This window comes from Malaclemys terrapin, chromosome 4, assembly GCF_027887155.1.
Source record: "Malaclemys terrapin pileata isolate rMalTer1 chromosome 4, rMalTer1.hap1, whole genome shotgun sequence".
NCBI lineage: Eukaryota > Metazoa > Chordata > Testudines > Emydidae > Malaclemys > Malaclemys terrapin.
The window spans coordinates 49,430,221-49,442,590 of NC_071508.1; the positions used below are offsets into that span (position 1 = coordinate 49,430,221).

Here is a 12,370-nt window from a genome sequence, read left to right on the forward strand (position 1 = left end):
TCAGGAGTTCCTCTCACCAAGAATAGAACCTAAAATAGCTAAATGAGTGCATTGTTAATCACCTAGGTAAGAATCTCTCTTAATATGCAGATGAATAAAACCTCCTTGTTCCTCTGAACCTAGCTAAAAAAAGATCCAAGCTACCAAGTAAGGGTGAAATCCTGCTTCCTTATGTAAAGAGACCCATTGCAGATTGTGAGGGGATCAAGAGATGGGCAGGGAAGCTTCAGTTAAGTAAAATGATTGGCTGTAAGACTGAAGGTCAAATTGGACAAACTACCTTTTACCCCAAGAAATCCAAGTTGCATGTTTTCACCCCAGAGGATTAACTATACATTGTTTTCTTTGTAAATCAAATATACTGTGGATAGTCTGTCTTTCACTCTAAATGAGAATCTGCGCATTTGTGGGCCTTCTGAGTCAGATCTATATCCTTCTAGATACGGAAAAGACTCTTGTTTGGTTATAATGTGAAATGGTTAAATTTAATCAAACAATGTAGGGAGTATATCTTTCAAATTTAGAATATTATAAGGATTTTGTTGATTTTCGTTGTAAATAATTGCTGCACTCTAGAAGTAATAGGAATTTGTCTAGCACAAGGAAAAAGAAATGTTAAAAGATATAAATCAAGGTATTACTTCAGGATATTAAGAGAAAATGCTTAAATTCCAATTGACAGTAGAGGCTAATAATGAAATTAAATCTTTAAAAGAGATCAAACGTAAAAAGCCTCTGATAAGAAAAGGATTGAAGAAATTTGTTATACGCCCAATCCATCTACTTGATACCAGTGGAAGCAGCAAAGAAGCCGAAAGAGCTAAAAACTAAGCCCTCACTTGGCATTTTTCTAATAGGAGTAAGAGGGTGGCCCCCTTCTATAAGCCCTAAAACTAAGGTACATAAACTAAAGAGTCTCGCTATATGAAGAGTGAGAACAAGAAGCTGAACAATCCTAAATATGACCGACACTCAGACCAGCCACTTGGAAAGGTCTCTTCCCCAACTTAGGGTTAAGCGGATAAGAAGATGTGGTGAGATTTAATTGCAAAGATTGTGGTTCCCCTTTTATTTTTTATTGTAACTAACTGTAGGCTATCTTGCTGAGTCTCTGTAGTGAGACCTCAAGTAACCATATTTTAGATTTGAACAGCTTTGTATGTCCAACCAAATTGGCCTAATAGAAATTGAAAAGAATTGTTTTAAGCAATTTCTTTTAATATTCTACACTTACCTCTTTTGGACCAATTCATTCAAACTATACTAACCACACTCTTTAAAGTGCCTTAAAGACAAGTGCATCCTAGGAAGTGTGATAAATGTGTTAGGTATTAAAGAATTGAGAATTGATGTTCATAAGTGAATGTAATAAGAAATGTTGGTAATTTGGATTGTTCCGTGATATAACTGCTGAGCCTCAACTCCAGGCTGTGATGATTGTGTGCAAGGCTATAATGTGTGTGTAGTACACACAATTGGTTGTGTCTGCCTTTCAGTGGAGAACTGTTGATTATATATTATTGTGGTTTGGGGAGAATTAATACAGTAACTCCTCATTTAACGTTGTAGTTATGTTCCTGAAAAATGCAACTTTAAGTGAAACAATGTTAAACGAATCCTATTTTCCCATAAGATTTAATGTAAAAGCGGGGAGTTAGGTTCCAAGGAGTCTGTCTTTGAAGTTTATTTGTTGAAGAATTGCAACTTTGAGGTCTGTTATTGAGTGACCAGAGAGATTGAAGTGTTCTCGTACTGGTTTTTGAATGTTATGATTCCTGATGTCAGATTTGTGTCCATTTATTCTTTTGCTTAGAGACTGTCCGGTTTGGCCAATGTACATGGCAGAGGGGCATTGCTGGCACATGATGGCATATATCACATTGGTAGATGTGCAGGTGAACGAGCCCCTGATGGTATGGCTGATGTGGTTAGGTCCTATGATGGTGTCCCTTGAATAGATATGTGGACAGAGTTGGCACCAGGGTTTGTAGCGGGGTTTGGTTCCTGGGTTGGTGTTTTTGTTGTGTGGTGTGTAGTTGCTGGTGAATATTTGTTTCAGGTTGGGGGGCTGTCTGTAAGCAAGGACTGGCCTGTCTCCCAAGGTCTGTGAGAGTGAGGGATCGTCCTTCAGGATAGGTTGTAGATCCTTGATGATGCGCTGGAGAGGTTTTAGTTGGGGGCTGTAGGTGACGGCTAGTGGTGTTCTGTTACTTTCTATGTTGGGCCTGTCTTGTAGTAGGTGACTTCTTGGTACCCTTCTGGCCCTGTCAATCTGTTATCATAACATTCAAAAACCAGTAGGAGAACATTTCAATCTCTCTGGTCACTCAGTAACAGACCTCAGAGTCACAATTCTTCAACAAAAAAACTTCAAAAACAGACTCCTATGTGAAGCTGCAGAACTGGAATTAATTTGCAAACTAGATACCATCAGATTAGGCCTGAATAAAGACTGAGGGTGGTTGGATCATTACAAACCTAAACTTAATTTCCCCAATACTAATTTCTCCCTACTGTTACTCACATCTTCTTGTCAACTGTCTGTAATGGGCCCATCTCTTATCACTTCAAAAGTTATTTCTCCTCCTTTGGTATCCTGCTATTAATTGATTTATCTCGTTAGACTGACTTAACAATTGGTAAAGCAACCCACATCCTTTCATGTATTTATACCTGTTCCTGTGTCTTTTACTTCATATATCTGATGAAGTGGGTTCTAGCCCACGAAAGCTTATGCCCATATAAATTTGTTAGTCTCTAAGGTGCCACAAGGACTCCTTGTTTTTTTTGGTTTTTTTTACAAGTAACTATGTTAACCCCCCAAGTATCTTAGCTGCTAATATTGGTACTTCTTGCCTGTAGAACAATGTATTTAAATATGAAGACTGTCTAAATAGTTGTGGGTTACTGGGCATTATGTAGTCATATCACCTTGATATAACACCTTATAAACACTGGACAAAGGGGATCCAGTAGACATAGTGTACTTAGATTTCCAGAAAGCCTTTGACAAGGTCCCTCACCAAAGGCTCTTATGTAAATTAAGCTGCCATGGGATAAAAGGGAAGGTCCTTTCATGGATTGAGAACTGGTTAAAAGACAGGGAACAAAGGGTAGGAATTAATGGTAAATTCGCAGAATGGAGAGGGGTAACTAGTGGTGTTCCCCAAGGGTCAGTCCTCGAACCGATCCTATTCATCTTATTCATAAATGATCTGGAGAAAGGGGTAAACAGTGAGGTGGCAAAGTTTGCAGATGATACTAAACTGCTCAAGATAGTTAAGTCCAAAGCAGACTGTGAAGAACTTCAAAAAGATCTCACAAAACTAAGTGATTGGGCAACAAAATGGCAAATGAAATTTAATGTGGATAAATGTAAAGTAATGCACATTGGAAAAAATAACCCCAACTATACATACAATATGATGGGGGCTAATTTAGCTACAACAAGTCAGGAAAAAGATCTTGGAGTCATTGTGGATAGTTCTCTGAAGATGTCCACGCAGTGTGCAGAGGCGGTCAAAAAGCAAATAGGATGTTAGGAATCATTAAAAAGGGGATAGAGAATAAGACTGAGAATATATTATTGTCCTTATATAAATCGATGGTATGCCCTCATCTCGAATACTGCGTACAGATGTGGTCTCCTCATCTCAAAAACGATATACTGGCACTAGAAAAGGTTCAGAAAAGGGCAACTAAAATGATTAAGGGTTTGGAACGGGTCCCATATGAGGAGAGATTAAAGAGGCTCGGACTCTTCAGCTTGGAAAAGAGGAGACTAAGGGGGGATATGAATAAGGAAAAGTTATTTACTTATTCCCATAATACAAGAACTAGGGGTCATCAAATGAAATTAATAGGCAGCAGGTTTAAAACAAATAAAAGGAAGTTCTTCTTCACGCAGCGCACAGTCAACTTGTGGAACCGCTTACCTGAGGAGGTTGTGAAGGCTAGGACTATAACAGAGTTTAAAAGAGAACTGGATAAATTCATGGTGGTTAAGTCCATTAATGGGTATTAGCCAGGACGGGTAAGGAATGGTGTCCCTAGCCTCTGTCTGTCAGAGGGTGGAGATGGATGGCAGGAGAGAGATCACTTGATCATTCATTGCCTGTTAGGTTCACTCCCTCTGGGGCACCTGGCATTGGCCACTGTTGGTAGACAGGATACTGGGCTAGATGGACCTTTGGTATGACGCGGTACGGCCTTTCTTATGTTCTTATGTTCTTAAAGCAATATGGTGAATTTTTTTTTAAAGTGCTTTTCTCTTAGCCAGTTAAACCAGTTTAATACATGCATTGGTTGCAGACATTATTTTCTGATTACCTGGAATAATGTGGTTAATTATCGCTTGCCTATGGTAGTCTAAAGTCTGCTGCCCATATGCATGTGATTAAAGCAGACAGAGTCAGTGGGAGTCTGATTGGGCTTTAGACCTAAATGATTTATACCTACATTGGGGAAACTTGCTTCACCTTTGGCATTTCACAGTATTTTGGATTTTAGGGACAAATACTGGTTTGTTACACTGGCGGAAATCTGATTTATTCTCTGGGTTTACACTGGACTTGTTTTGTTAAATCTCCTGATTTCATTTATGATTAGAATATTTACGTTTTAAAGAGGGAAAGGGCAACAGCAGTAATAACATACCTTTGTGAAAAGGTTACTCCATTTAACCCACAGACCCAACAAACAAATTTCTCCTTCCCTTCCTCTACCATATGCATAAATCATTAGATATGAGAACATGTTGCAATGCTCATTTTAAATTCAGTTAGAAACAATTTGTAGCTGTATTAATACACATCACTTGTAATGGCGTTTCAGCCCAAAGAGGTCTGGCACAGAACCTTGTTGTTGGTTGTCATGTTCATAAAAATTGAATTTCTGCCTGAAAGCATGTGGGACTGCTGCGGTTGCTTCAGGATTTTGAGTAATCAACTTGGAATAGGCATGAAATCATGACTTGTGTAGAGAAAGTAGATAAGGAAGTGTTGTTTACTACTTCTCAGAACACAAGAACTAGGGGTCACCAAATGAAATTAATAGGCAGCAGGTTTAAAACAAATAAAAGGAATTATTTCTTCACACAACGCACAGTCAACCTGTCGAACTCCTTGACAGAGGATGTTGTGAAGGCCAAGACCATAACAGGGTTCAAAAAAGAACTAGATAAATTCATGGAGGATAGGTTCATCAATGGCTATTAGCAGGATCGGCAGGAATGGTGTCCCTAGCCTCTGTTTGCCAGAAGCTGGGAATGAGCGAGGGGATGGATCACTTGATGATTACCTGTTCTGTTAATTCCCTTTGGGGCACCTGGTACTGGCCACTGTCCGAAGACAGGATACTGGGCTAGATGGACTTGGTCTGACCCAGTAGGGCCATTCTTATGATCAAAAGGTAAGGAAAAAAACAAACAAAAGTACCCCAAAAGGGAATCAAAGCAAGATTCTGTCCTTGACCCACTCTTCTCTTCTTCTAATGCCTTTTTTTCTAGGTGACTTCATCAGCTCATATAACGTAGCCCATGTCTGCATACAGGCACTGTAGTAGCATACCTATGAGCAATATAGCTATGTTGTCCTAAATTTTAAGTGTAGACCCCATGGCTTCAACTGCTGTCTCTACACTGATGTCACAAATCTATCATCTCCCTGCTTCTGCTTCTGCTCCTGCTCCTGCAGTTTGGCCTGCCACTCTGTTGTCTTCTCCTACAAGCCTCTCTATTGACAACTTAACATTTCCAAAACTGAGCTCCTTTTCTTGCTCCAGACTCCCCTCTTTTTTCCATCACTTTAGAAAACACCACCATCTTCCTTGTCACACAAACACAAAGCCTGGGCATTGTGTTGGTCCCAACAATCTCTCTCCAGGTTGTGACCAAATCCTGTGCCAGCTCCCATTGGCTGGGAACCACGGGTAATGGGAGCTGCGGGGGTGGTGCCTGCAGTCAGAGCTGCCTGGCCATGCCTCTGCCTAGGAGCTAAGCAAGGGAGATGTTGCCGCTTTCGGGGAGCCCCCCAGGTAAGCACCGCCCAGAGCCTGCCTCCCCCCATCCTGTGCCCAAACCTGCTGCCCCCTCCTTCACCCAAACTGCTGCTGTGGGATGGGGGGCAGTGGCCCGTGCCTCTGGTGCAGGGGCTGCCTGAGCTGCCTCGGAGCCAGGTGCACCAGCCACTGCAAAAGTCACGGAGGTCACAGAAAGTCATGGAATCCATGACTTCCATGACCTCCGTGACAAACTCACAGCTTTACCCATGGTGTAAAGTTATATTGTGTATTTGCATTGTAAACCTCTGTAATTGTGTAGCTCGCCAAACAGGAAAAGAAGCATTAATGAACATAAAGGACTTGTCCTGCATATAAGATGACCCAATGAAGGTCAGTGAGGTATTGTGTAGCATCAAAGGAGAGAGGACCTGTTACTTGTATTCCTAACTCCCTCAAGGAAGGGGAGACCTATGCATGAATTCATACCATCAGTTTGGATTCTGGAGTGGAGGGGATAAAAATTTCTCACAAAGAGAAACTGAATCTGTTTTATGCTATCTGGACTCCAGGGGGCAAAGATTCCTAAAGAAAAGCAAAAATATCCCCACGCTTCTTGGCATGGGTTAGCCCTGAAAGACATTTTGGATTGACAGGTTACTACAAATCTATCACCTTTTGAATCACAGACTGAAACTCATTTGTGTGTATATATGCTTGCTTGCTTTAACGTGTAAATAACTCTCATTTCTTTTTTCCTCATTATTAAACCTTTAGTGAGTTTATTACAGGATTGTCTACAAGCACTGTCTTTGGTGTGAGATGTAAGGTACAAATTGACCTAGGGTAAGAGACGGGTCTCTTGGGACTGGGAGCAACTGGAATATTGGGTGATCTTTGGTGTAAGTGACCATTTATCACTAAGTCTGGACTTAAGCCTGGGTGGTAATATAGACTGGAGTGCCCAAGGGGACTGTCTGTGATTCCATCGCAAGACTGGTACAGTGCTTCAGGAGTTCATATTTGTTACTGGGTTGGTGAAATCTAATTATAGGACATACCACCAGCTTGGGGTGTCTGCTGTGCTTTTGGTTAGCACTCTCGGTTGTGAGCTACTCCAGACAGCATGACACTGTTCTTTGAATTCCTCCAGTAGCTCTCCTTTCTCCACCAAATCAAATACAAGTTTCTAGTCCTTGCCTTTACGACCATTCACAAATCAGCTCCTCCCTGCTTATCTGCTCTAGTACCGTTTTTTTTTAAACCAGACTTCATTGTCTTTTTTATCCACTTCTGTAAAATTGGGGCACCCTGTAGTTATGTACAGTAGCCTGTTGTGTACAAAATCCTTTAAATCACTCTTTCTCTTTGCTCCTATAAATAAAGGTCATCACTGTTTAAGCCATCAGGCGTTCTTTAGTTTTAGAGAGATGTTTTTGTCCCCTGTTTTCCAGGCTTTTAAAATCCTCTGTGGTGTTTTTAAAAGCTATGTAGTTAGACATTGTTATCAGTCCAAGTAAGTCATCTACTGCTCTGTTTCTTGTTTCAATTTTTTAAATATTTGCTGTATCAGCAATTCCACCTAGCACTTTAATTATTCCAGATGACTCAAAACATGCTGGACTTAGCTCATTAGGTTTTAATGGCGCTGAATAAAAATTCTCCAACCAAATAAAATAGTAATCACCATGGAAACAAATCAGCCAATTGCATTTGTGTGTTGGACTAATCACTGATATTTGGTACCACAGAGCTCATAACAGCAACGAAAAGGGTAAGATTAGACCTTTAGATGATTAGATGTTGCAGAAAAATGTAAAATTACCAAAATTCGATTCCATATTAACGTGACTAGATGGTTTTCCTACTCTAGGTCTAAGAGGAAGGTCCTGTATCTCAGATACTGTGATGTGTTAACTCTTAGCAAATGCTGACTCCTTAATAGTGACTACTGTGCATTCAAGACATGCACAGAAATGGTCCTAGTAAGCAATACTCTAAATGTATTTTACATCCCTTCCATACAATCCAATGTGGGGTAGACACCCCTCTGAAAACTAACCTAACGGCTTTAAAATCTTACTATAAAATGGCTGGAAATTGATGGTTGAGCATGATATCAAGGTACCATCACTAGCGGGTTCTCAATCTGGGGATCACAAACAGGTGTTGTGGGGTCATGACCTTCCAGCACTTCATATTTCACTTAAATGGCTATAGATCCCTGCTAGATAGAAGAGTGATCTGAGAATGGCAAAGGGGGTTGCAATAGGGGAAGGGATGAAAACTGCTGCTATAATTCTTGCTGAGAATGTTACCCTCGCTGGTGTTTAACATGCACAGAAAGCTCTCCTATATTCAGTGAGATCAGAGACCTTTAAATGCGGATCTGATTGGGGGAAGATGGGGATGAGGTAAGGGGGTGGGGTAGGAGAAAACTGGTAACTCAAAATAAATTTTTCTTAAATCTTCCCATAACACCTTCAAGGAACCTGCCAGGAAAGAGACCAGTATGTTGATTTAAACTTGAAGTGAAATGAATCTGCTTATTACAGTCTCTGTAGAGCCTTAAAATCAATAGGCTTTTATTGGTTAAGTAAAAAAAAAAAAAGCGCAACCATGATTCATAAATGTGTTATCTTCTGATCTGTATATTTCTGGAATGATTATTATTTTTCAGGTGATAATTATTTATTTTAATTAAAGTTGTTACATATTTCCTTTGAATTGGGAGTAATCATGCAAGATGATTGCAACCTTTTCCATACAGGAACCGTCATGTTACAATAAAAAAGTTTTGCCTCCCCAACATAGCCAGGAAGAAAGCTTTGGTTGTGACTCTTCCCTGGATTGCAAACTCATTACATTTTGGTATGTAGCAAGTTCCAGACAGGATCTGAGTGCTTTTCAAAAGCAGATGGGTGGTATTATCTCCATTTCACAGATGGGAAAGCTGAGGCACAGACAGGTTTAAGTGACCTTTGGTGGTTCAGAGGCTGGGTTAGATATGGAGAAGCATCCACCTATTCAGATGTTCATTCAAACTACCCAATTCTCTTAAGTCTGCAAAACAGGGCGGGAAAATGAGGCCAGCCTTTCTCTTAGGATTTCCAGCATGTCCAGTCCTGCTTGGAAATTCCATTGGAACAGCCATTGTCTCTGTATTTTGTTACCTTCCGTTTCGATGCTGAATGGGATCCACAAGTGAAAAAATATCCCTGAATCTTCCTCCATCTTAAAAAAGATTTGGCATGAGTGCTGTTCTAAACATAGGTGGCATTTTACTGGGGAAATGTTTTTATGTCTGAACCAGCTTGCACATCACTACTCTGGGTTTAGAATTATGATTTAATAATGCATGGCCTAGTTAAGTAGATGTCACATAGCCTTTAGCTTCCTGCCTACGGAGTCAGCTATTACATGATAATTAACTACTTGTTAATGCTCAAATTTAGTATCTCTGCTATTTTATTATTCACATTTTTAAATATCCTAACTAGGACTAATCCATACTATGGGCCAATGGTGTCTGGTTTTCAGTGTCGCTACGGGTAACTACAGACATGTCCAAAGAGATGTCTGAATACTCACTGTATTGTAGGAGCTGTGAATTGTGTTGCTGAGAGGTTGAGTTAGACAAACAAGCACAATTTTAATCCTGAACCCATTAAACACTGTATTGCTGGTGATATGCTAAAACAGTGAAAACATAGTAGTTTAATTAATTATCTTCTAAAACAGAATAGTGAATAGAGGGTATCCAGATAACATATCTAGAAAAATGGTCTTATCTCTTTAAGTGTGTTTTGCTGCTCTTTTACCTTTTTAAATGTAATTGTGAATGTTTACATATACTCTATGTAAAGTGTAATTTTATTTATCTATTTTTTAACTCTTTTGTTTACCCTGCTAGGCTTTTGGCCTCAGTTATATCTTGTGTTAATGAGTTCCATTTGTTAATTATTGTGTAAAAGAAATTTTCTGAATGTAGTAGATTTTGCTGTATGTTATAGTTCATTTTTTTCTGCATCACTGTTATATGATGAAATCAGCACTGTCCCTGGGTTTGTGATGTATTTGTTGACTCTCATACCTTAATGCGGTATAGTCCGGCCTTGAACTTTACAAGGAATTCCTATTAACTCCTTAGTTGCTCATATAAATCCGTGTTCTTTAGAGTGGCACATTTACGGCCCTGTGCTATACATCTGTTATTTTTTTAGTATTCCCATGCAGCACAGCATGTAAATGTATGGGCTCTGCATGTGCACTTGTGGTGGAGCTCAGGTTATTAATAGAACATTCATGCAGCTTTCAGGAACTACTGTACTGTGTCCGAAGGGATTCCTCTTTACTTATCTCATGCAGAGGTTACTGGGAAATGAGTTTGTAGAATACAATATAGTTTTGTGTTTAATAATACCTGGCTTTACTAACATTTTAATTTTTGAACAAAAAATATGAAAGAAGAAGAACATTTTAACACTCAGGGTAATAGCATTACTTAGCGTAAGTAGATTAGGGTAGCTCAAAGGAGAAGGGTGATCTGGCCAACATCTAGAATAGTCTCTTCCTGAATTTTGAAGATATTACATTATCTCAGGGCTGTGACCTTTATTGCATTTTTTGGTTTTGTGTTTTCCATTTGACTTTAGAATTATACTTGATACCATTAGTTCACTGTGACATTCAAAAGAGCCAGTTGCAGCAGAAACATAATTACATTACAACCGTGTATTTCTGTTTGATCACACAAATTCAAAAGAGCATTCTGGCACACAAAAACCACTTCATGGATGGAACATGCACCACTGCTCAGAGTAAAAGAGTTTTTTCCTCTTGCACTGACCATTTATAGAACAAGATTTCTGTGGAGTGTTTTGAGGTACTATAATGATAATACATTTATATTGATTTGGAATAGAAAATATAAAACTAAAAGGTAAGGCATATCAAAGAAGATAAGAAAGGTGTCACAAATAACAGCAATGCAAGTTGTCAGGGGTTCGTATAAAAAGAAAAGTTTCAGAGTAACAGCCGTGTTAGTCTGTATCCGCAAAAAGAAGAACAGGAGTACTTGTGGCACCTTAGAGACTAACAAATTTATTAGAGCATAAGCTTTCGTGGACTACAGCCCACTTCTTCGGATGCATGTTCCATTCTATATGCATCCGAAGAAGTGGGCTGTAGTCCACGAAAGCTTATGCTCTAATAAATTTGTTAGTCTCTAAGGTGCCACAAGTACTCCTGTTCTTCTTTTTATAAAAAGAAACACAAGGAAAAGCCATGAGAGTTAAAGTGAAAATAGGAATAAATATATGATTGTATTGCTTCCTTCCTTTGCCACTTTGTCCATATGGACCTTGATTCTGCATGCCACTCTGTGTGGATAGGATTAAAGTATATAATTATATATACTTTATATATATTATATATATATATTATAGTTCAATGCATGGCACTGGGGTTTGCCTTCTCAGAACAGCTTACAGGATGGGGACACTAAATTGTAAGCTTTCTGGGAGAGTTTTATTTTGTGTCTTTAAAGTGCCAGCACACTTTTGTGGGGCTGGTAAAAATAATAAATTGTAATCTTATTAATTAATTCTTAAACCTCTTGCTTGCTTTTTAATTATTAAGGATCAGGAAGGAACAGGTAGATTCTCTGATAATTAGAAGATGGTCGATTACACTCCCAGTTTTGTTTTTTTACATTGGTTTGTAACAAATATTCTCATTGAAACTTTTGTTCCCTCTCCCCAGGTGGTCATTGTTTCTCCTGGGGATGGAATGAACATGGGATGTGTGGTGATGGCACAGAAGCAAATGTTTATGCCCCGATGCCAATCGCAGCTCTTGGTTCTGCAAAACCATTCTTAATTGGATGTGGGGCAGGACACTCTATGGTTCTTTGTCAGATTCCAGGTTAGACCTTACACACTGGAAGCCATCGCCATGTGAATTTGGACATCTTTGCATAGAGCTCTTCAGAAGCGTTGTGAGAGAATTATTTAATACTAGCATAACAGCCTGATGGTACAGAAGAAAATAAGGGTTAAAAAACTCCTTTGTTCTGAACCCAGAATTTCAAAAAAACGAACTGATGTGCTGAGAAAACTGTTTAATAAAAACAACGTTTATAAATATATTACTGGAAATTATTTCACAGGTTCTTTTCACAGGAGATGACATTGTTGTCCATGGGTAAAATGAATAAATGTTTTGCTTTGCTGCTCTATAAATGAAGCAAGAAGGATTTTCTCCCCCAACATTTACAGTAACAAAACACAAAGTTCTTTTGGATGATTTTAGCAGTTGATAACAGATTTGTGGCTTTTGCAGAGAAAGTGTTACTCACTGATGTAAGGGTGAG

General features: G+C 39.1%; 1 protein-coding gene across 2 annotated transcripts in view; it reads left to right on the top strand.

Moving 5' to 3' along the window:
- The window catches only part of SERGEF (secretion regulating guanine nucleotide exchange factor), a 254,334-nt gene extending 242,191 nt beyond the window's left edge, over positions 1-12,143 (top strand). For both annotated transcript variants that reach the window (XM_054027820.1, XM_054027819.1), the window contains one exon: positions 11,761-12,143. In XM_054027820.1, the coding sequence (XP_053883795.1) occupies positions 11,761-11,927 (167 nt within the window). In that variant the 3' untranslated portion in view covers positions 11,928-12,143. The remainder of the gene's footprint in view (positions 1-11,760) is intronic.
- Positions 12,144-12,370: the final 227 nt, after the last annotated feature.